Genomic DNA, 23,905 nt, shown 5'->3' on the forward strand with positions numbered 1-23,905 from the left:
AATTTTAAAAATTCACAAGACTATAGTCATTCAAGAGTGCAGACTATAGTGTAGACTATAGTCACTCTATAGCGCAGACTATGGCCAATCTGTGGTGCAGACTATAGTCAGTCTATAGTGCAGACTATAATCAGTCTATAGTTCAGACTATAGTCAGTCTATAGTCATTTTATAGTGCAGACTATAGTAAGTCTATTGTTCAGTTTATGGTCAATCTATTGTGTATCCTACAGTCGAGACTATAGTATATCTATAGATAGACTATAGCCTATCTATAGTGCAGACTATAGTCGGTCAGTGGTGCAGAGTATGGTCAGTCTATACTGAAGTCTATAGTATAGCCTACAACACAGACTATAGTCAGTCTATAGTCAGCCTATACTACAGTCTATAGTCCAGACTATAGTCAGTTTATAGTCCAAACTATAGTCCTTCCATAGTCCAGAATATATTCAGTCTATAGTCCAGACTATAGTCAATATATAGTCCTGACTATTCTCATTCTATAGTCCAGACTATAGTCAGTCTATAGTCCAGAATATTGTCAGTCTATAGTCCAGACTATAGTCAATCTATAGTCTAGACATTAGTCAATCTATAGTCCTGACTATAGTCAGTCTATTGTTCAGACTATAGTCAGTCTATAGTCCAAACTATAGTCAGGCTATAGTGCAAACTATAGTCAGGCTATAGTGCAAACTATAGTCAATCTATAGTCTAGACATTAGTCAATATATAGTCCTGACTATAGTCAGTCTATTGTTCAGACTATAGTAAGTCTATAGCCCAGACTGTAGTCAGTCTATGGTCAAGACTATTGTCTGTTTACAGTCTAGACTATGGTTAGTCTATCGGCCAGACTATAGTCAGTCTATCGTCCATACTATATTCAATTTATAGTCAGTCTTTAGTCAGTCTGTGAACAGTCTTTACATTTTTCTCATTTATCAGTTTTAACCTCATTTATTTATAAAATTTTCAATGAAAACTTATATATTTAGATAAAAGATATAAAAGATATTTTTATTGTTAATACAACAACATTTAAATTATTAAAATCGCTTAATAATTACAAAAGTTATTAAACTTTAAAGTAAATACTCTTTACACTTCGCTGCCCACATAATTTTTATTTAAACACCTGAAAGTATGCAATGGAGTATTGCAGTAACTGAAAAAATACTTAGAGAGTGCGAATTATGACAAGATTTAGAAAATGTTTTATAACTTTTGCAATTATGAACCGATTTTTAAAAGTGATATGTTGTTTTATGGGGACGAAAAAAGGTCTTTTAAAAAATGGAACATGTTTTTTTTAGAAATTTAAAGAAAATGAGGAAAAATTGTAAAAAGAAAAACTTACGAAAATGAACAATAATTATTTTTTCCCAAATGTTATTTTCCATTAAAAAAAATTCTTCTTTATTTACTTTTACTTTTATTCACTCTACACCACTTACCTTATCCAATGATACACTACTACAATCGCCATTTTCACGCTTGCGTTGTTCATCCTTAAGGCGTTCTGCTTTACGCCATTTGGCACGACGATTTTGAAACCAAACCTGAAAAAAAAAAAAATTACAAAACAAATAGAAAATTGTATTACTTTAACCATTACAATTTAACTTTAAATAAACAATAGTTTTACGAAAAAAAAGAGAAATTGTTAAAAAATATATATATTCATCTAACAATATATATTGTTTGCTTTTTTTTCTGCAAATGCTTTAGGCAAATTGAAATGTTCAAATAAATTGAAAAAGTTTTGAAAACTATACAACAGTATATTTTCACGCTTAAATAAGTTTTTTCTTTTAAATGAAAAAAAAAATATTACATATAGGAGGTGAATAGAAATTTTAGGTAAAGTTTTAGTTATTGGTTGTTGAGTTGCTTAAGGAAGGGTAGGAAAGGTGTACGAGGATGTTATTGTTTTAATAAGGGAATTATAAAAATGTTATTAGTGTTTTTCTAGCAAAAAGTTTGTTTAGAAAATCTAAATTAAAATTTACTAATACAATTTTATAATTGACAGAAATATTTAAAAACTTTAGAAATACGTGCAACAAATTGTTGGGGCTACTATTACTACATACACTCAAAAAAATCAATCTCCATATCGTCTTCATAAATACGGTTTTCAAACTAGACTAGACTATAGACTAGACTATAGACTAGACTATAGACTAGACTATAGACTAGACTATAGACTAGACTATAGATTAGACTATAGACTAGACTACAGACTAGACTAAAGACTAGACTATAGACTAGACTAAAGACTAGACTATAGACTAGACTATAGACTAGACTATAGGCTAGACTATAGACTAGACTATAGACTAGACTATAGACCAGACTATAGACTAGACTATAGACTAGACTATAGACTAGACTATAGACTAGACTATAGACTAGACTATAGACTAGACTATAGACTAGACTATAGACTAGACTATAGACTAGACTATAGACTAGACTATAGACTAGACTATAGACTATAGACTAGACTATAGACTAGACTATAGACTAGACTATAGACTAGACTATAGACTAGACTAGACTAGACTATAGACTAGACTATAGACTAGACTATAGACTAGACTATAGACTAGACTATAGACTAGACTATAGACCAGACTATAGACTAGACTATAGATTAGACTATAGACTAGACTATAGACTAGACTATAGACTAGACTATAGACTAGACTATAGACTAGACTATAGACTAGACTATAGACTAGACTATAGACTAGACTATAGACTAGACTATAGACTAGACTATAGACTAGACTATAGACTAGACTATAGACTAGACTATAGACTAGACTATAGACTAGACTATAGACTAGACTATAGACTAGACTATAGACTAGACTATAGACTAGACTATAGACTAGACTATAGACTAGACTATAGACTAGACTATAGACTAGACTATAGACTAGACTATAGGTTAGACTATAGGTTAGACTACAGACTAGACTATAGACTAGACTATAGACTAGACTATAGGTTAGACTACAGACTAGACTATAGACTAGACTATAGACTAGACTATAGACTAGACTATAGACTAGACTATAGACTAGACTACAGACTAGACTATAGACTAGACTATAGACTAGACTATAGACTAGACTATAGACTAGACTATAGACTAGACTATAGACTAGAGTATAGACTAGACTATAGACTAGACTATAGACTAGACTATAGACTAGACTATAGACTAGACTATAGACTAGACTATAGACTAGACTATAGACTATAGACTAGACTATAGACTAGTCTATAGACTAGACTATAGACTAGACTATAGACTAGACTATAGACTAGACTATAGACTAGACTATAGACTAGACTATAGACTAGACTATAGACTAGACTATAGACTAGACTATAGACTAGACTATAGACTAGACTATAGACTAGACTATAGACTAGACTATAGACTAGACTATAGACTAGACTATAGACTAGACTATAGACTAGACTATAGACTAGACTATAGACTAGACTATAGACTAGACTATAGACTAGACTATAGACTAGACTATAGACTAGACTATAGACTAGACTATAGACTAGACTATAGACTAGACTATAGACTAGACTATAGACTAGACTATAGACTAGACTATAGACTAGACTATAGACTAGACTATAGACTAGACTATAGACTAGACTATAGACTAGACTATAGACTAGACTATAGACTAGACTATAGACTAGACTATAGACTAGACTATAGACTAGACTAGACTAGACTATAGACTAGACTATAGACTAGACTATAGACTAGACTATAGACTAGACTATAGACTAGACTATAGACTAGACTATAGACTAGACTATAGACTAGACTATAGACTAGACTATAGACTAGACTATAGACTAGACTATAGACTAGACTATAGACTAGACTATAGACTAGACTATAGACTAGACTATAGACTAGACTATAGACTAGACTATAGACTATAGACTAGACTATAGACTAGACTATAGACTAGACTATAGACTAGACTATAGACTATAGACTAGACTATAGACTAGACTATAGACTAGACTATAGACTAGACTATAGACTAGACTATAGACTAGACTATAGACTAGACTATAGACTAGACTATAGACTAGACTATAGTCTATAGACTATATTCTCATCTATAATCTAGTCTGTAGTATAAACTATATAACTATAATTAATTATTTAGTCTATAGACTAGTCCAATCATTTACTAAGTCGATTTACATTCTAACTTGTAATTAGGGATAAATAAATATTTCCTTTTTTTCTTTAATTTCAAATATTTATTCAATATCTGTGTATAACATACAATTAAGATACATTCATATCTATTTATATTTCCACTTGATGTGATTCCCTTTTTAAATATTGCCTGACTGTGTGTCGATTCGTTTCTTAACAAGAGGGAAATTAAATTGTCTCTTTCGTTCATTACTTACTAAACTTTATTTGTTAGAGTAAGGGCAATTTACAATGAAGAAACTCCTTAATGTATGTGTTAGTTTTTCCTCAACTAATGAGACAATTAGCTTTACGATTTGTGTTTGTTTTATGCATGACAATAAGATAAATTATCAATTTTTAAATACAAACACACACACACATACTCACAATCAAATATTCTTATATGTTTAAGTAAAGCAACATCCTGTTTTTCTTCTTGTCTTGTCGATACTTTTGTTTGTGTGCTGTTTCCTGTTTCCTGTAGACATGTTGTTGTGTTGTGAATAAAATAAATGAAACTTATAAAACAAATGTTGGCAAAATAAACACCCACACATACATTTTCCTAATACTATATATGTCTGCATTATTTTTATTGTTGTAGCTGGAAGTAGGGAAACAATTTTTCTAATCAAAATTCAAATTTTTCTTTATTTCGTTTTTGTTATTTTTATCATCTTTTTTTGCGAGTCCTTAGAGTGTGCAATCTTTTTCTACTTAAACATTACAAGAGAAACAGGATTTCTTATACATACAAGATTATAATATGTAAATTGTATTCGTAAATGTAATCATCGTTTTACTACTCTTAACATTTACATACATTTGTATGTATGTATGTGTATTATATCCTTCAACTTTGTAAGAAGAAACTTATATATAGAAATTTATATATAGTTTTATCATTTGTAATTTCCGAGTCCTTATATATAGCGGTACCGACTTATCCATGTCCTTCCATCTATCTGTCTATGTGTGTGTATGTTGAAAACAGTTTTCAAAAGTCTATAAATAACAGAAACAACCCAAAATCTGAAATCGGTCCATGAATAGGGGAATTAACCAAAAATCCCAAGAAACTCATGAATAGGTTTTTCAGAAACTATCTTTTCTTTTGAACAGGTATTAACATGGTTGAACATTATTAGAATCGGTTCAAAATTTCATATAGCTCCCATACAAAATTTACATCCTCCCGGAAGTTAGTTAATAGCTCCTTTTAGAATATCGGTATTATTACATTATGAACATATAAATGTAATATTATAGAAATTGTATTATCAATTTAAAACTGGATCGTTCCAAAATTTACCATAGCTCCCGTATAAGGTCAAGTTTGGAAATTAATTCAAAGAACTTAATTCATTATGAAATAACCATATCGGGACAGAATTTTACATGAGTATACATGTACGAATTACACGGACCGGCAAAATTTGGGAAAAAAATCGAAACCCTGAGACCAAGTTATAAGTTTCTAAAGGATTGAGGCCCAAAGTTCAAACTTCACGACACGATATCTTAAATTCCAGATGTGATGAAGCAATTCTGAGGCCAGATTCGAATTCAGCGATCCTCAAACATTTAGAAAAGTCTCTGGCTTAAAAATGTATCGGCCTGTGTTATTCTGCGAAATTTTTGTTTAGGATCGGCTTATCTATCTCCCTTATAAAGTCACCTCTTTCGAAAATCACTTAATCGTAAATAAATTATAAGTTAATAAGAATGTTGGGATAAAATTCTTCACGAATATGTTATGTATATATAAAAATTATTCCAAATCGGTCCATAATTGGTCATAGCTCCCATATAAAGTCCTTTTCCGAAAATCACTTAATCGTTAATAATTCATGAATTAATAATGTTATCGGAATAAAATTATATTCAAATATTGTTTATATACATACGTACAAAACACTCTATGAAATTGTTTTTCCGGATCGGACCATTATTGGCCATAGCTCCCATATAAAGTCCCCTTCTGAAAATCACTTAATCGTAAATAACTTATTACTTAATAATGATATCACGATAAAATTCTGCACGAATATGGTTCGGATCGTATCATAATTGGTCATAGCTCTCATATTAAGCCCTATTCTGAAAATCATTTAATCATAAGTAACTCGTGAATTATTAATAATATCGCAATACAATTCTACACGAATATATGTTATATGATACTTTTCTGTATCCGTTCTATACTGGTTCAATATTTAAACTTTAAAAATGTATAAAATTTGAAGTATATATAAGATTCGGCATAGTCGTATATATCAATCTAAATTGAATTGTTAGCCTTAAGGTTGTAAGTCTATTAGTGTAGAAGAATGTATGTAAAACAATATAAAAATCTATCTAAAAAGGTTCCGTAATGCTTTTGTTTTATAAAATATAATGCAATCAACTTGAGACCTTATATATACACATATACACACATACATACGTATGAACTACATATATGTATATGTATTTGGTCCTGTATAAAAACAAATACTCCTTGTGTATATAATAACTGTTCTTACTCCCTGACTACTGACTGGCTCAATATCCTTTTATTATTTTGTTATTATATTCATATTTTTCCACTTACTTTTCCTGTGTGTGTGTCTATGTGTGTATGGTAGTGTCAGTAAACTTCCTTTAGCCACCCACCAATTTAACCATTATTGTTTTTTACCGTTATTTTTTTCTTCCTGCCACAATTTTCCCATATTTTTTTTTTGTTCCTTTTTTGTAACGCCCACCTATTTTTTTTCTCCCAACTTTTTTTCCTTCACTTTTTTTGGGGGTTGTTTGCCCTTTGCCGCGCATGTTTCCCCATTTTTTATACATATTATGTGTTTTTTTATAGCAGGTTTTAGCTTAAAGGCTCCATCTTTTTTGGTTTTATATTTTGCTCCTTTTCTTTTTATTACTTGCTTTTTCCTGTTGTTAGCCTTTGGGAATCATCGATTTCAATTTAGTTAGTTTGTTACTTATAAAAATAAAATGAAATAATCTTATAAATTACATTTTCATATTCTATTTTCTTCCATCTTTATTAATTTTGTGGTATATTATTATAATTTTGTTTAAGTTTTGATGAACATAATTTGTTTTTCTTTGTTGAACTTTTAAGCAGAAAATGTATAAAAAAAGGATAATTGTTATTATTAGAAAATTTGTAGTTATATTGCGTACCAAACAGTATGAGCAGCTAAACTTTAGAATTTATTTAATTTTTTAATTTTTGGGTCTTTTACCAGATACATAATATGTATATCAAATGAACGGTAGTCGAAATGTCAATCATAATTTTCAATATTAATATCCCAATTTTAATCATTCCGTGTTAAAAATTAATCTTTGAGATCTAGCAAATCATTTAATGTTACTTTAGAAGTATACAGACTTAACTATAAACTTAACTATAGAATAGACTTTAGACTTGACTATAGGTTAGACTTTAGACTAGTCTATACACTAGACTATAGACTAGACTATAAACTAGACTATAGACTAGACTATAGACTAGACTATAGACTAGACTATAGACTAGACTATAGACTAGACTATAGACTAGACTATAGACTAGACTATAGACTAGACTATAGACTAGACTATAGACTAGACTATAGACTAGACTATAGACTAGACTATAGACTAGACTATAGACTAGACTATAGACTTGACTATAGACTAGACTATAGACTAGACTATAGACTAGACTATAGACTAGCCTATGGACTAGACTATAGTCTAGACTATAGACTAGACTATAGTCTAGACTATAGACTAGACTATAGACTAGACTAAAGACTAGACTATAGACTAGACTATAGACTAGACTATAGACAAGACTATAGACTAGACTATAGACTAGACTACAAACTAGACTATAGACTAGACTATTGACTAGCAAACCATTAAATGTAATTTTAACAGTATATAGACTTAACTATAGAATAAACTGTAGACTTGACTAAAGGCTAGACTATAGACTAGCCTATATACTGACTATAGACTGGACTATAGACTGGACTATAGACTGGACTATAGACTGGACTATAGACTAGACTATAGACTACACTATAGACTACACTATAGACTACATTATAGACTAGATTACAGACTAGCCATATACTAGACAATAGACTAGACTATAGTCTAGACTATAGACTAGACTATAGACTAGACTATAGACTAGACTATAGACTAGACTATAGACTAGACTATAGACTAGACTATAGACTAGACTATAGACTAGACTAGACTATAGACTAGACTATAGACTATACTATAGACTAGACTATAGACTAGACTATAGACTAGACTATAGACTAGACTATAGACTAGACTATAGACTAGACTATAGACTAGACTATAGACTAGACTATAGACTAGACTATAGACTAGACTATAGACTAGACTATAGACTAGACTATAGACTAGACTATAGACTAGACTATAGACTAGACTATAGACTAGACTATAGACTAGACTATAGACTAGACTATAGACTAGACTATAGACTAGACTATAGACTAGACTATAGACTAGACTATAGACTAGACTATAGACTAGACTATAGACTAGACTATAGACTAGACTATAGACTAGACTATAGACTAGACTATAGACTAGACTATAGACTAGACTATAGACTAGACTATAGACTAGACTATAGACTAGACTATAGACTAGACTATAGACTAGACTATAGACTAGACTATAGACTAGACTATAGACTAGACTATAGACTAGACTATAGACTAGACTATAGACTAGACTATAGACTAGACTATAGACTAGACTATAGACTAGACTATAGACTAGACTATAGACTAGACTATACTAGACTATAGACTAGACTATAGACTAGACTATAGACTAGACTATAGACTAGACTATAGACTAGACTATAGACTAGACTATAGACTAGACTATAGACTAGACTATAGACTAGACTATAGACTAGACTATAGACTAGACTATAGACTAGACTATAGACTAGACTATAGACTAGACTATAGACTAGACTATAGACTAGACTATAGACTAGACTATAGACTAGACTATAGACTAGACTATAGACTAGACTATAGACTAGACTATAGACTAGACTATAGACTAGACTATAGACTAGACTATAGACTAGACTATAGACTAGACTATAGACTAGACTATAGACTAGACTATAGACTAGACTATAGACTAGACTATAGACTAGACTATAGACTAGACTATAGACTAGACTATAGACTAGACTATAGACTAGACTATAGACTAGACTATAGACTAGACTATAGACTAGACTATAGACTAGACTATAGACTAGACTATAGACTAGACTATAGACTAGACTATAGACTAGACTATAGACTAGACTATAGACTAGACTATAGACTAGACTATAGACTAGACTATAGACTAGACTATAGACTAGACTATAGACTAGACTATAGACTAGACTATAGACTAGACTATAGACTAGACTATAGACTAGACTATAGACTAGACTATAGACTAGACTATAGACTAGACTATAGACTAGACTATAGACTAGACTATAGACTAGACTATAGACTAGACTATAGACTAGACTATAGACTAGACTATAGACTAGACTATAGACTAGACTATAGACTAGACTATAGACTAGACTATAGACTAGACTATAGACTAGACTATAGACTAGACTATAGACTAGACTATAGACTAGACTTTAGACTAGACTATAGACTAGACTATAGACTACACTAGATTAAATTATAGACTAGACTAGATTAAATTATAGACTAGACTATAGACTACACTATAGTCCAAACAGTTAAAAAAAGTAAATAGTTGAAAAGTAAAAGAGTTTTGAAAGTATTACAACAAATACTAGATTAAATTATAGACTAGACTATAGACTACACTATAGTCCAAACAGTTAAAAAAATAAATAGTTGAAAAGTAAAAGGGTTTTGAAAGTATTACAACAAATACATAATTCATAACCCGTCTATCTAGTTTTCACAACTAGTCGTCTGCAACATCATGACAGATATTAAGTTTTGACAATAACTGACATATGGAAACAACAACTATAACAAACACCTCCAGGCTAAATTATGTATCATTTCAAAATTTATTTGAAAATAAAACTAAACAAACAACAATATATTGTCTGCATAATGCAAACATTTATGAACAAACAAACATCCTTTAAAAATCATATCATCAGTAAGAACTCTAAGAACTACAAATTGTTACAATTACAACAAAAAGCGCGGTATGTGTTCAAAATAATTACAACAAGTGAATCAAACAAAGGAATAACATTATTATTTCACTTAAACAAACACATTTTTGAGGTTTAACACACATACACACGCACAAACAAATGGCAACAATTGTTAAAATTGTGTAAAAAACAATTACTAAAAAAACAAACACAAACACCACAATAAGTATCTTTGTGTCAGCACTGCAATTGTAGTTCGAGTGTAATGAAATAAAGAATGACTGAATGAAGGAATGAATGAACAGATGTGTTAATTTTAAGCGTATTTTCATCCAAACAAACTCTTTAATGCCCCCTTTTCTTTTATGAAAATGTGTGTGTGTGTGAGGGTTAACCACAAGCACTTTTTGATATTTGCTTGCTACCCAACCAGGAACACCCTTTTTTTGTACATATTTCCATTAAATGAACAAAATAAGAAACTACAATTTCCACATCATCAGCAGCAACATCATCGTAGTCATCGTTGGCATCAGAGAGTAGTAGCATTAAAGGATTATTTCACCAAATGCAATTATCCATATTTCCAACCCATTGCTGCTGCGTGGCCCATTGAAATAAAAGAAAGAAAAACCAAAACGCTTGCCACCCCTTTTCTTTCCTTATTTGGCCGCGGGCTTAAGTATTGGTTTCATGAATATTAAATTCCACAAATATTCTCCTTACAGGCAGCAACTATTTTAACAACTTAATGTTTAATAATAAATAGCTACTGGTAGCTAAGGTTTAAAGCAAAAAAATAGAGGGCTGTCTAGTTGTTGTTTCAGATTACTTATGGAATGCCTTAAGGTTTTATTATTTTATTTTTTTTTTTTGGGCAATAGATCAAATTATTTTCCTTATACGAACAGCAGTTACCACAAGTGTTTTAAAAGTATAGAAAGTCTACTTGGTCTTGCTTGATTTGCGTTGGATTTTATTTGACAAATTGTTTAATCATGCGTCTGTTTAATAGAAAAATTATAAAGTATTACAGTATTATTAGGTATATTTGTTAGAGAGGGCGGTGGGGTGTTAGTGGTTGCAAGTAGTTAAAGAGTTTTATAGGAAAAAATTACACCTTACTTCATCGATACAAATGTGTAATTAAATATTTAAGTTTTGAAACAGATGCTCAACTTTGTGTATAATTATTGAATTAACAACTAATTTTTATACGAATTTATAAATTATTTAAATTTTCTATACTATAATCAGGTATAGTCTATAGTCTAGTCTATATTCTAGTCTATAGTCTAGTCTATATTCTAGTCTATAGTCTAGTCTATAGTCTAGTCTATAGTCTAGTCTATAGTCTAGTCTATAGTCTAGTCTATAGTCTAGTCTATAGTCTAGTCTATAGTCTAGTCTATAGTCTAGTCTATAGTCTAGTCTATAGTCTAGTCTATAGTCTAGTCTATAGTCTAGTCTATAGTCTAGTCTATAGTCTAGTCTATAGTCTAGTTTATAGTCTAGTCTATAGTCTAGTCTATAGTCTAGTCTATAGCCTAGTCTACAGTCTAGTCTATAGTCTAGTCTATAGTTTAGACTATAGCCTAGTCCATAGCCTAGTCTATATTCTAGTCTATATTCTAGTCTATATTCTAGTCTATAGTCTAGTCTATAGTCTAGTCTATAGTCTAGTATATAGTCTAGTCTATAGTCTAGTCTATAGTCTAGTCTATAGTCTAGTCTATAGTCTAGTCTATAGTCTAGACTATAGACTAGACTATAGACTAGACTATAGACTAGAATATAGACTAGAATATAGACTATATACAAGACTATAGACTAGAATATAGACTAGACTATAGACTAGACTATAGACTAGACTATAGACTAGACTATAGACTAGGCTATAGACTAGACTATAGACTAGACTATAGACTAGACTATAGACTAGACTATAGACTAGACTATAGACTAGACTATAGACTAGTCTATAGACTAGACCATAGACTAGACTATAGACTAGTCTATAGACTAGACAATAGACTAGACTATAGACTAGACTATAGACTAGACTATAGACTAGACTATAGACTAGACTATAGACTAGACTATAGACTAGGCTATAGACTAGGCTATAGTCTAGACTATAGACTAGACTATAGACTAGACTATAGACTAGGCTATAGACTAGACTATAGACTAGACTATAGACTAGACTATAGACTAGACTATAGATTAGTCTATAGACTAGACTATAGACTAGACTATAGACTAGACTATAGACTAGACTATAGACTAGACTATAGACTAGACTATAGACTAGACTATAGACTAGACTATAGACTAGACTATAGACTAGACTATAGACTAGACTATAGACTAGACTATAGACTAGGACTATAGACTAGACTATAGACTATACTATATACTATACTATAGACTAGACTATAGACTAGACTATAGACTAGACTACAGACTAGACTATAGACTAGAATATAGACTATACTATAGACTATACTATAGACTAGAATATAGACTAGACTATAGACTAGACTATAGACTAGAATATAGACTATACTATAGACTAGACTGAATAGACTAGACTATAGACTAGACTATAGACTAAGACTGACTAGACTATAGCTAGACTATAGACTAGACTATAGACTAGACTATAGACTAGACTATAGACTAGACTATAGACTAGACTATAGACTAAGACTATAGACTAGAACTATAGACTAGACTATAGACTAGACTATAGACTAGACTATAGACTAGACTAGTAGACTTAGACTATAGACTAGACGATAGACTAGACTATAGACTAGACTATAGACTAGACTATAGACTAACTAGAGACTAGACTATAGACTAGACTATAGACTAGACTATAGAATAGACTATAGACTAGACTATAAGACTAGACTATAGACTAGACTATAGACTAGACTATAGACTAGACTATAGACTAGACTATAACTAGACTATAGACTAGACTATAGACTAGATATAGACTAGGACTATAGACTAGACTCATAGACAGACACTAGACTATAGACTAGACTATAGACTAGACTATAGACTAGACTATAGACTAGACTATAGACTAGACTATAACTAGACTATAGACTAGACTATAGACTAGACTATAGACTAGACTATAGACTAGACTATAGACTAGACTATAGACTAGACTATAGACTAGACTATAGACTAGACTATAGACTAGACTATAGACTAGACTATAGACTAGACTATAGACTAGACTATATACTAGACTATAGACTAGACTATAGACTAGACTATAGATTAGACTATAGACTAGACTATAGACTAGACTATAGACTAGACTATAGACTAGACTATAGACTAGACTATAGACTAGACTATAGACTAGACTATAGACTAGACTATAGACTAGACTATAGACTAGACTAGTCTATAGTCTAGACTAGACCAGTCTATAGTCTAGTCTATAGCCTAGTCTATAGTCTAGTCTATAGTCTAGTCTATAGTCTAGTCTATAGTCTAGTCTATAGTCTAGTCTATAGTCTAGTCTATAGTCTAGTCTATAGACTAGACTAGTCTAGTCTATAGTCTAGTCTATATTCTAGTCTATATTCTAGTCTATAGTCTAGTCTATAGTCTAGTCTATAGTCTAGTCTATATTCTAGTCTATATTCTAGACTATAGACTATATTCTAGACTATAGACTAGACTATAGACTAGACTATAGACTAGACTATAGACTAGACTATAGACTAGACTATAGACTAGACTATAGACTAGACTATAGACTAGACTATAGACTAGACTATAGACTAGACTATAGACTAGACTATAGTCTAGACTATAGTCTAGTCTATAGTCTAGTCTATAGTCTAGTCTATAGTCTAGTCTATAGTCTAGTCTATAGTCTAGTCTATAGTCTAGTCTATAGTCTAGTCTATAGTCTAGTCTATAGTCTAGTCTATAGTCTAGTCTATAGTCTAGTCTATAGTCTAGTCTATAGTCTAGTCTATAGTCTAGTCTATAGTCTAGTCTATATAGTCTAGTCTATAGTCTAGATATAGTAGTCTAGAATATAGACTAGACTATAGACTAGACTATAGACTAGACTATAGACCTAGACTATAGACTAGAATATAGACTAGAATATAGACTAGACTTAGACTAGACTAGTCTAGTCTATAGACTAGACTATAGACTAGACTATAGACTAGACTATAGACTAGACTATAGACTAGACTATAGACTAGACTATAGACTAGACTATAGACTAGACTATAGACTAGACTATAGACTAGGCTATAGACTAGACTATAGACTGGTCTATAGTCTATAGTCTAGTCTATAGTCTAGTCTATAGTCTAGTCTATAGTCTAGTCTATAGTCTAGTCTATAGTCTAGTCTATAGTCTAGTCTATAGTCTAGTCTATAGTCTAATCTATAGTCTAGTCTATAGTCTAGTCTATAGTCTAGTATATAGTCTAGTCTATAGTCTAGTCTATAGTCTAGTCTATAGTCTAGTCTATAGTCTATAGTCTAGTCTATAGTCTAGTCTATAGTCTAGTCTATCGTCTTAGTCTATAGTCTAGTCTATAGTCTATCTATAGTCTAGTCTATAGTCTAGTCTATAGTCTAGTCTATAGTCTAGTCTATAGTATAGTCTATAGTCTAGTCTATAGTCTAGTCTATAGTCTAGTCTATAGTCTAGTCTATAGTCTAGTCTATAGTCTAGTCTATAGTCTATAGTCTATAGTCCTAGTCTATAGTCTAGTCTATAGTCTAGTCTAATAGGTCTAGTCTATAGTCCTAGTCTATAGTCTAGTCTATAGTCTAGTCTATAGTCCTAGTCTATAGTCTATTCTATAGTCTAGTCTATACGTCTAGTCTATAGTTCTAGTCTATAGTCTAGTCTATAGTCTAGTCTATAGTCTAGTCTATAGTCTAGTCTAAGTAGTCTAGGTCAGCTATAGTCTAGTCTATAGTCCTAGTCTATAGTCTAGTCTATAGTCTAGTCTATAGTCTAGTCATGTCTAGTCTATAGTCTATCTATGTCTAGTCTATAGTCCTAGTCTATAGTCTAGTCTATAGTCTAGTCTATAGTCTAGTCTTATTCTAGTCTATAGTCTAGTCTAGTCTATAGTCTAGTCTATAGTCTAGTCTATAGTCTAGTCTATAGGTCTAGTCTATAGTCTAGTCTATAGTATAGTCTATAGTCTATCTATAGTATATCCTATAGTCCTATAGTCTAGTCTATAGTCTAGTCTATATTCTAGTCTATAGTATAGTCTATAGTATAGTCTATATTCTAGTCTATAGTCTAGTCTGTAGTCTAGTCTATAGTCTAGTCTATAGTCTAGTCTATGTATAGTATATAGTATAGTCTATAGTCTAGTCTATAGTCTAGTCTATAGTCCTAGTCTATAGTCTAGTCTATAGTCTAGGTCTATAGTCTAGTCTATAGTCTAGTCTATAGTCTAGTCTATAGTCTAGTCTATAGTCTAGTCTATAGTCTATTATAGTCTAGTCTATTAGTCTTATAGTCTAGTCTATAGTCTTAGTCTATAGTCTAGTCTATAGTCTAGTCTATAGTCTAGTCTATAGTCTAGTCTAGTCTATAGTCTAGTCTATAGTCTAGTCTATAGCCTAGTCTATAGTCTAGTCTATAGTCTAGTCTATAGTCTAGACTATAGCCTAGTCTATAGCCTAGTCTATAGTCTAGTCTATAGTCTAGTCTATAGTCTAGTCTATAGTCTAGTCTATAGTCTAGTCTATAGTCTAGTCTATTGTCTAGTCTATAGACTAGTCTATAGTCTAGTCTATGGTCTAGTCTATAGACTAGTCTATAGTCTAGTCTATAGTCTAGTCTATAGTCTAGTCTATAGTCTAGTCTATAGTCTAGTCTATAGTCTAGTCTATAGCCTAGTCTATAGTCTAGTCTATAGTCTAGTCTATAGTCTAGTCTATAGTCTAGTCTATATTCTAGTCTATAGTCTTGTCTATAGTCTAGTCTATAGTCTAGTCTATAGTCTAGTCTATAGTCTAGTCTATAGTCTAGTCTATAGTCTAGTCTATAGTCTAGTCTATAGTCTAGTCTATAGTCTAGTCTATAGTCTAGTCTATAGTCTAGTCTATAGTCTAGCCTATAGTCTAGTCTATAATCTAGTCTTTATAGTAGTTTATAGTCTAGTCCATAGTTAATATTTCAAATGAAAGTCCTTTATAAATATCGAAATATTAATAAATTTTTTGTGTTTTCTCCAAATCTATTCAAAGTTTCCCACATTTTATAAATCTTAAAAAATTCGCATAATAGAAGATCCCATATCAGTAAATTGGATATCAAATTTACTTTCTAAAACCGTGTGAACTTTTATATAATTTCTTTGAAAAACAATTTACATTCCCAGTTAAACTTAAATGTCAAGTATACATTTTGACAAACTACTTGCTCGCTTAAATTTAACCTGCACATGACACAGCTACAAGATTTTTCATTGTTCTCTCAAATCCTTGGAGATTAAAACAAAAATTTTTTTAAGATATTATTTTCAAAGTAATAAAACCTGTTGTTTAAGTTTGTGTAAAATTCAAACGAAGAACGGAAGAAAAAAAGTAATTTTAATGTAATTGTTAACAATAATTTTGACACTTGATACTTTGAATTTAATTTAGATTTAACAACAATATTCACTACTACTTGTCAATTTCAAATGTTCCGTTTACAACACGTGCAACTGTCATAAGAAACAAGAAATGAGGCCAAAAAGGAAATATTCCAAAAATTGTACTTTTTCCAACCCTCCTCCCACTTGTAATATTTTGGAATATTATGGCTTAAACATGTTGTAAGGGAATTTTATGGCAAATGTAGGAAATTTTTGACTTTATGAAATTAAATTATGTTTAATAGTGTATTTTAAGCCAGGAAACCACAATATGAATTTTCCACTTGTTTTCTTTGGTTGTTTTTTTTTGTGAGAAAGGTAAGATTTTTTTCTCTCAAAATAATAACATAAATGCCAAACTGTTGTTGAATAAATTGACAAGGGTGTTTGTTTGAATTTAACACATCACAGTTATAACTAACTGACTGGCTGTCTGTCTGTCTTTCGTCTGTCTTTCTGTGTTTACTGTGCGGATGCCGTAAGCTCTTCAAGGGAATTTTGTAATATATTTTAATGTAAAAAGTGTATTATCCATTTGTTTTTATAAAAATATACTTTTTCCATACATTAATGTAATAAAAAACAAAAATTTTTGGTTTAAATGTTATATTAAGAATTATTTTTAGGATATTAAATGGTGAGTGTGGGGGGGGGGTTGTTGAACAATGTTAGTAAGAGAATTTTTTGTGCCCAGCGACTGTCTGAAATTTGATATTATTTTGGTAACGTTTTATTTTTTACCAATTTGAAAATATTTAAGTTGGGGTTTTTTAATCAAATAAATATCAGAATTTTAATTAAAATTGAAGAAAATTATAGCTGGAGTCGATTAAGCTTAAGTTCGTCTTTCTGTCTGTCTGTTTGTTGAAATCTATTTTCTGAAGTCCTCAGATATCTTTGGGATCTAAATCTGTAACAATTCTATTTGACATGCTTTTGAGAAGTTATCTATTTAAAAGAGACGGCCACTATTTCCAACTTCACTAAAATTACAAAATTTTATATTTGGCACTCAAGTATACAGTCAAAAGGACTAAAAGATGAAATGTGGAAAATATAAAAAAGTCGTATTACCCATGATCAAACAAGATGGGGGTATATTGATTTTGTCATTCCGTTTGGAACACAGTCTATAGTCTAGTCTATAGTCTAGTCTATAGTCTAGTCTATAGTCTAGTCTATAGTCTAGTCTATAGTCTAGTCTATAGTCTAGTCTATAGTCTAGTCTATAGTCTAGTCTATAGTCTAGTCTATAGTCTAGTCTATAGTCTAGTCTATAGTCTAGTCTATAGTCTAGTCTATAGTCTAGTCTATAGTCTAGTCTATAGTCTAGTCTAGTCTAGTCTATAGTCTAGTCTATAGTCTAGTCTATAGTCTAGTCTATAGTCTAGTCTATAGTCTAGTCTAGTCTAGTCTATAGTCTAGTCTATAGTCTAGTCTATAGTCTAGTCTATAGTCTAGTCTATAGTCTAGTCTATAGTCTAGTCTATAGTCTAGTCTATAGTCTAGTCTATAGTCTAGTCTATAGTCTAGTCTATAGTCTAGTCTATAGTCTAGTCTATAGTCTAGTCTATAGTCTAGTCTATAGTCTAGTCTATAGTCTAGTCTATAGTCTAGTCTATAGTCTAGTCTATAGTCTAGTCTATAGTCTAGTCTATAGTCTAGTCTATAGTCTAGTCTATTGTCTAGTCTATAGTCTAGTCTATAGTCTAGTCTATAGTCTAGTCTATAGTCTAGTCTATAGTCTAGTCTATAGTCTAGTCTATAGTCTAGTCTATAGTCTTGTCTATAGTCTAGTCTATAGTCTAGTCTATAGTCTAGTCTATAGTCTAGTCTATATTCTAGTCTATAGTCTAGTCTATGGTCTAGTCTATAGTCTAGTCTATAGTCTAGTCTATGGTCTAGTCTAGTCTATATTTTAGCCTATAGTTTAGTCTATAGTCTAGCCTATAGTCTAGTCTGCAGTTCCTCGCGAGCCAAAATCTCCCTACCAACTTTTATGTGGATCGGTCCATAATTGACCCCCATATGAGGCCCCCTTCAGAAAATGGCTTTAACGCTCATTACTGGCTTAAAAATGCGAGTAAAGCGATGAAATGCTACACACGTAAGTTTCTTGCGAGCCAAAACCTCTCTACCAAATATCGGCCCATAAATGACCCTATCCCCCATATAAGGTCCTCTTCTGAAAATGACTATAACCCTCATTACTGGCTTAAAAATATGAATATAGTGACAAACCTCGATAAAGATAAGTTTTATGCGAGCCCAAATCTCTCTACCAAAATTTAGATCGGTCCATAGTTGACCCTACCACCCATACAAGGTCCCCTTCAGAAAATGACTTTAACGCTCATTACTGCTTAAAAAATACGAGTAAAGCGATAAAATTTGACACAAGTAAGTTCCTCGAGAACCAAAATCTCTCTACCAAATCGTATGTAGATCGGTTCATAAGTAACCCTAGCCCCTATAAAAGGTTCCCGTTAGGAAAGAGTTTTGGTTATTAAAATACGAGGTTTCCTTATTTAAAAATATGAAGGTCCTCTTCATATTACTCATACGCTCACGGTTTAAAAATTGAATAAAATATATTGGGAAGCATTCCTTTTACGGCATACGTTTGGATGGTGGGTATATGAGATGCGACACAGCCGAATATAACACTCTCAGTTGTTATTTCCATATTCGGAATCAGCACACCAAATAACACTGGGATTAATGAAACATATTTAAATTTTTTTTTTTGTATTTTCATCGTTGGCCTGTGTAATTATTAAATTTATTTATAAAAAAAATAATTTCATTTTAATTTAGACACACTTATATTTAAAAATAACAACAGCCAGGCGATCTTCTTGATTTTACCTGATTTTAATAAACAATTGTCTTCAATTAAACTTTATTCAAATTTGACGTCAATTGTTGCTAATTTTACAACACACACACAAAAACACACATCCTCAATTAATTCTCAAAATTTTGTTTAGCACAAGTTTGTCAGTTAGTTTTGTTCAAAGTCTTATGCAAAATAACATGTAAATTTTAATCAGAGATATCAAGTTTCAGATTGTTCAGTTTTTTGTTTTGCTAAAACCTTTATTTAGTGTTGCTAATTTGTTTATTAAGAGAATATATGAAAATTGTGCTGATTAAAATGAAAATTTATTGGACATTTAAAAGCTGCTAACGAGAAAACCCACAGTGTGTGTAAGTTAAATAAAAAGTAGACATTTGTTTTGAATCTCTTATTTTGTAGGGAATTATGGATAGAATTCAAGGCTTCAAATATCGTCACTATGGTTTTTTTTTCTATTATTTATATTGCTAGAAAATGCAATTAACACAACTGCTATGTAAGTAATTATGTATGAGTTAACACATATACACATTTCCTACTTGAGCTTAAGAAAAGCTAGAACGGAAAAAGAAACACTTTTGCACGTTATTTCCTCTGACAGAAACAAAAAACGTTCATTAGCGGTTTATTGTTTAGTTAAATGTGTTCCTCTTGTTGTTGTTGTTTATTATAAAATAAATTATCCTTTTTTTATGTTTTTACTCACTAACACAAACAACTACTAAACAACTAAAGAAAGCTGTGAAACATGTTGTTTACTTTTTTTTTAAATGTTGCTATTGCTACTACATTTAATTGCCAACATTTGTCGTTTTAACGTTTTAACGAGCTAAAATATTTCAACCTCCTTTCTTCTGGCAGCTAACATTTCTTTTGTAGTTTAACTCTTAAGCACTTAAAACATCCGTGTTAAAAGAGATACAATTGTAAATGTATGTTTGTTTGTTTGAGTCTAAAGCTATTAGGGTTTTCTAGTGGTAGATTTTAAGTCTATTTCCGGCACAATTATCCTGCATAAGTGTCGAAGAGTATAAACGTAAAACTTAAGTAGTATTTTTGTTTGTTTTCTTTTTCTATTTACTCTAATTATAAAGTTATTTATATAATTGTGCAATTAGATAAGTAGTAAATGAGAGAAGCAGAGAATATTTCAAAGTTGCTAACACGTTTTACCACTAACCAGAGATTTGCAATTCGGCTATGACGTTATTAGAGAGATCATGCTCGTAGTGTCTGTGGTTTAAACCCACCGAAAGGCAGGTGTGACAGACAGACAGACAGATAGATATATAGGTAGATAGATAGATAGATAGATAGATAGATAGATAGATAGATAGATAGATAGATAGATAGATAGATAGAGATAGATAGATAGAATAGATAGATAGATAGATAGATAGATAGATAGATAGATATATAGATAGATAGATAGATAGATAGATAGATAGATAGATAGATAGATAGATAGATAGATAGATAGATAGATAGATAGATAGAGATAGATAGAGATAGATAGATAGATAGATAGATAGATAGATAGATAGATAGATAGATAGATAGATAGATAGATAGATAGATAGATAGATAGATAGATAGATAGATAGATAGATAAGATAGATAGATAGATAGATAGATAGATAGATAGATAGATAGATAGTAGATAGATAGATAGAGATAGATAGATAGATAGATAGATAGATAGATAGTAGATAGATAGATAGATAGATAGATCGATAGATAGATAGATAGATAGATAGATAGTAGATAGATAGATAGATAGAGAGATAGATAGATAGATAGATAGATAGATAGATAGATAGATAGTAGATAGATAGATAGATAGATAGATAGATAGATAGATAGATTAGATAGAGAGAGATAGATAGATAGAGAGATAGAGATAGATAGATAGATAGGTAGATGATAGATAGATAGATAGATAGATAGATAGATAGATAGATAGATAGATAGATAGATAGATAGATAGATAGATAGATAGATAGATAGAGAGATAGATAGATAGATAGATAGATAGATAGATAGATAGATAGATAGATAGATAGATAGATAGATATAGATAGATAGATAGATAGATAGATAGATAGATAGATAGATAGATAGATAGATAGATAGATAGATAGATAGTAGATAGATAGATAGATAGATAGATAGATAGATAGATAGATAGATAGATAGATAGATAGATAGATAGATAGATAGATAGAGATAGATAGATAGATAGATAGATAGATAGATAGATAGATAGATAGATAGATAGATAGATAGATAGATAGATAGATAGATAGATAGATAGATAGATAGAGATAGATAGATAGATAGATAGATAGATAGATAGATAGAGATAGATAGATAGATAGATAGATAGATAGATAGATAGATAGATAGATAGATAGATAGAGATAGATAGATAGATAGATAGATAGATAGATAGATAGATAGATAGATAGATAGACAGACAGCAGACAGACGAAAGGCAGGTGTGACAGACAAACAGACAGACAGACAGGCGGACAAGCAGACAGACAGACAGACATGGGTATAAAAACAATTAAAAAACATAAACTAAACTTAAAAGATAACACTTAAGCTTGCAGTTAGCTACACCTAAGTAAATTTACTCGAATCAAAAAACCGACCTTGCAAATATACAATACCTCTAAGTGTTCAAATTTGTAATATTTTTGCTTTAAAATCACTTATATCCTCGTCATTATCATACCCTGACTAAATATTTTATTATTTCTTTTTATTTATTTGATTTCATACTTTTCTTGAGCTTTAAATAATTAAACAGTTGACTAGAATTAAAATGAAATTGTATTTAAAAGAAAGTCTCTAACATCAATATTCATTTTATTTTAAATCAAAAATATAAAACACAACCCAGCAAACATTTTTATGAAATAACATGAGCCTAACATGAAATTGTTATGCTCGCGAACGAATAGCAACAAAGAAATGTTCATTAAAACATAAAAGTTTATCAACGTAGTATAATTGCAATAGGATGTGTTTCTTGCGGTCCCCGTGAGAATCAGCCGGTATTTCTAATAAATAAAGATCAAGTTAACTAGTGAAGCATATACAATTGAGCCAATACAATTGAGAAGACATTTCGACTTTGTAACGTTGGAGTTAAGAGACTTGATTGATTGCAAGTCTGTCCAAGTAGGTAGGTATAGTCGAATTTTCAAGATTCAGTTCTTCTCGCGTCTATAACGATGGCAAATACCTCTTCCTGAAAGATTGTGTTGCTATCATGTTTTCGGAGAAAATTCCCGAGCCCGTGCCTCTTTCTGGTTTTGAACCATCATTGTAGATTGAGATCACGTCATCCCTTAGGACAGTGTTCGCAGCCCAATCATTCCTGGTCGCTATTCTGGTCTTAAATATCCTATTGAAGGACGTTAAGTACGTTTTTTCTTAAACCAAGCACAAAATACTTGATTCAACTGTGGATCGGTTAAGTATGAAAGATCTAAGTTTAAGACTTTTTTGGGTCAAAATGATCTTACAATGTACTTATTTTGAGAAGTTTCTATTTGATTTAGAATCAAAAACATTCTTGATTTGAGATAAAAATAAGATTGATTAAAGAATGCAAAATATTGATTTAATCCCTTAACGGTATTGATTTAAGCACGATTTGTACTTGATTTCATTTGTCAACATATACTCAACTAAATGAGAATTATATGAAGAAAGAAATGAGATTAAATTAAGTAGGAGTAAGCTGTAACATTATGACAAAATTCACCAGTTTATTTATGCTCTTTTTTTCATTTTAATGCAAAAAACATTAATAAAATTGAATATTCCTTTAAATAAAATAAGCAATAAGAAATCAAGAATATAAACAAAGCATAAAATATGGAGCAAAA

The 23,905-nt window shown here is 30.9% G+C and overlaps 1 protein-coding gene across 1 annotated transcript in view; it reads right to left on the reverse strand.

The window, feature by feature from the left end:
- Nucleotides 1–23,905, reverse strand: part of LOC119603013 (diencephalon/mesencephalon homeobox protein 1) — a 95,618-nt gene that overhangs the window by 16,133 nt on the left and 55,580 nt on the right. The window contains exon 5 of the mRNA XM_037954866.1: nucleotides 1,461–1,565. Within this exon, the coding sequence (XP_037810794.1) occupies nucleotides 1,461–1,565 (105 nt within the window). The remainder of the gene's footprint in view (nucleotides 1–1,460; nucleotides 1,566–23,905) is intronic.

This window comes from Lucilia sericata, unplaced genomic scaffold, assembly GCF_015586225.1.
Source record: "Lucilia sericata isolate MDLA Ls3-8-SP2 unplaced genomic scaffold, ASM1558622v1 Contig000270F_arrow, whole genome shotgun sequence".
Taxonomy (NCBI): domain Eukaryota; kingdom Metazoa; phylum Arthropoda; class Insecta; order Diptera; family Calliphoridae; genus Lucilia; species Lucilia sericata.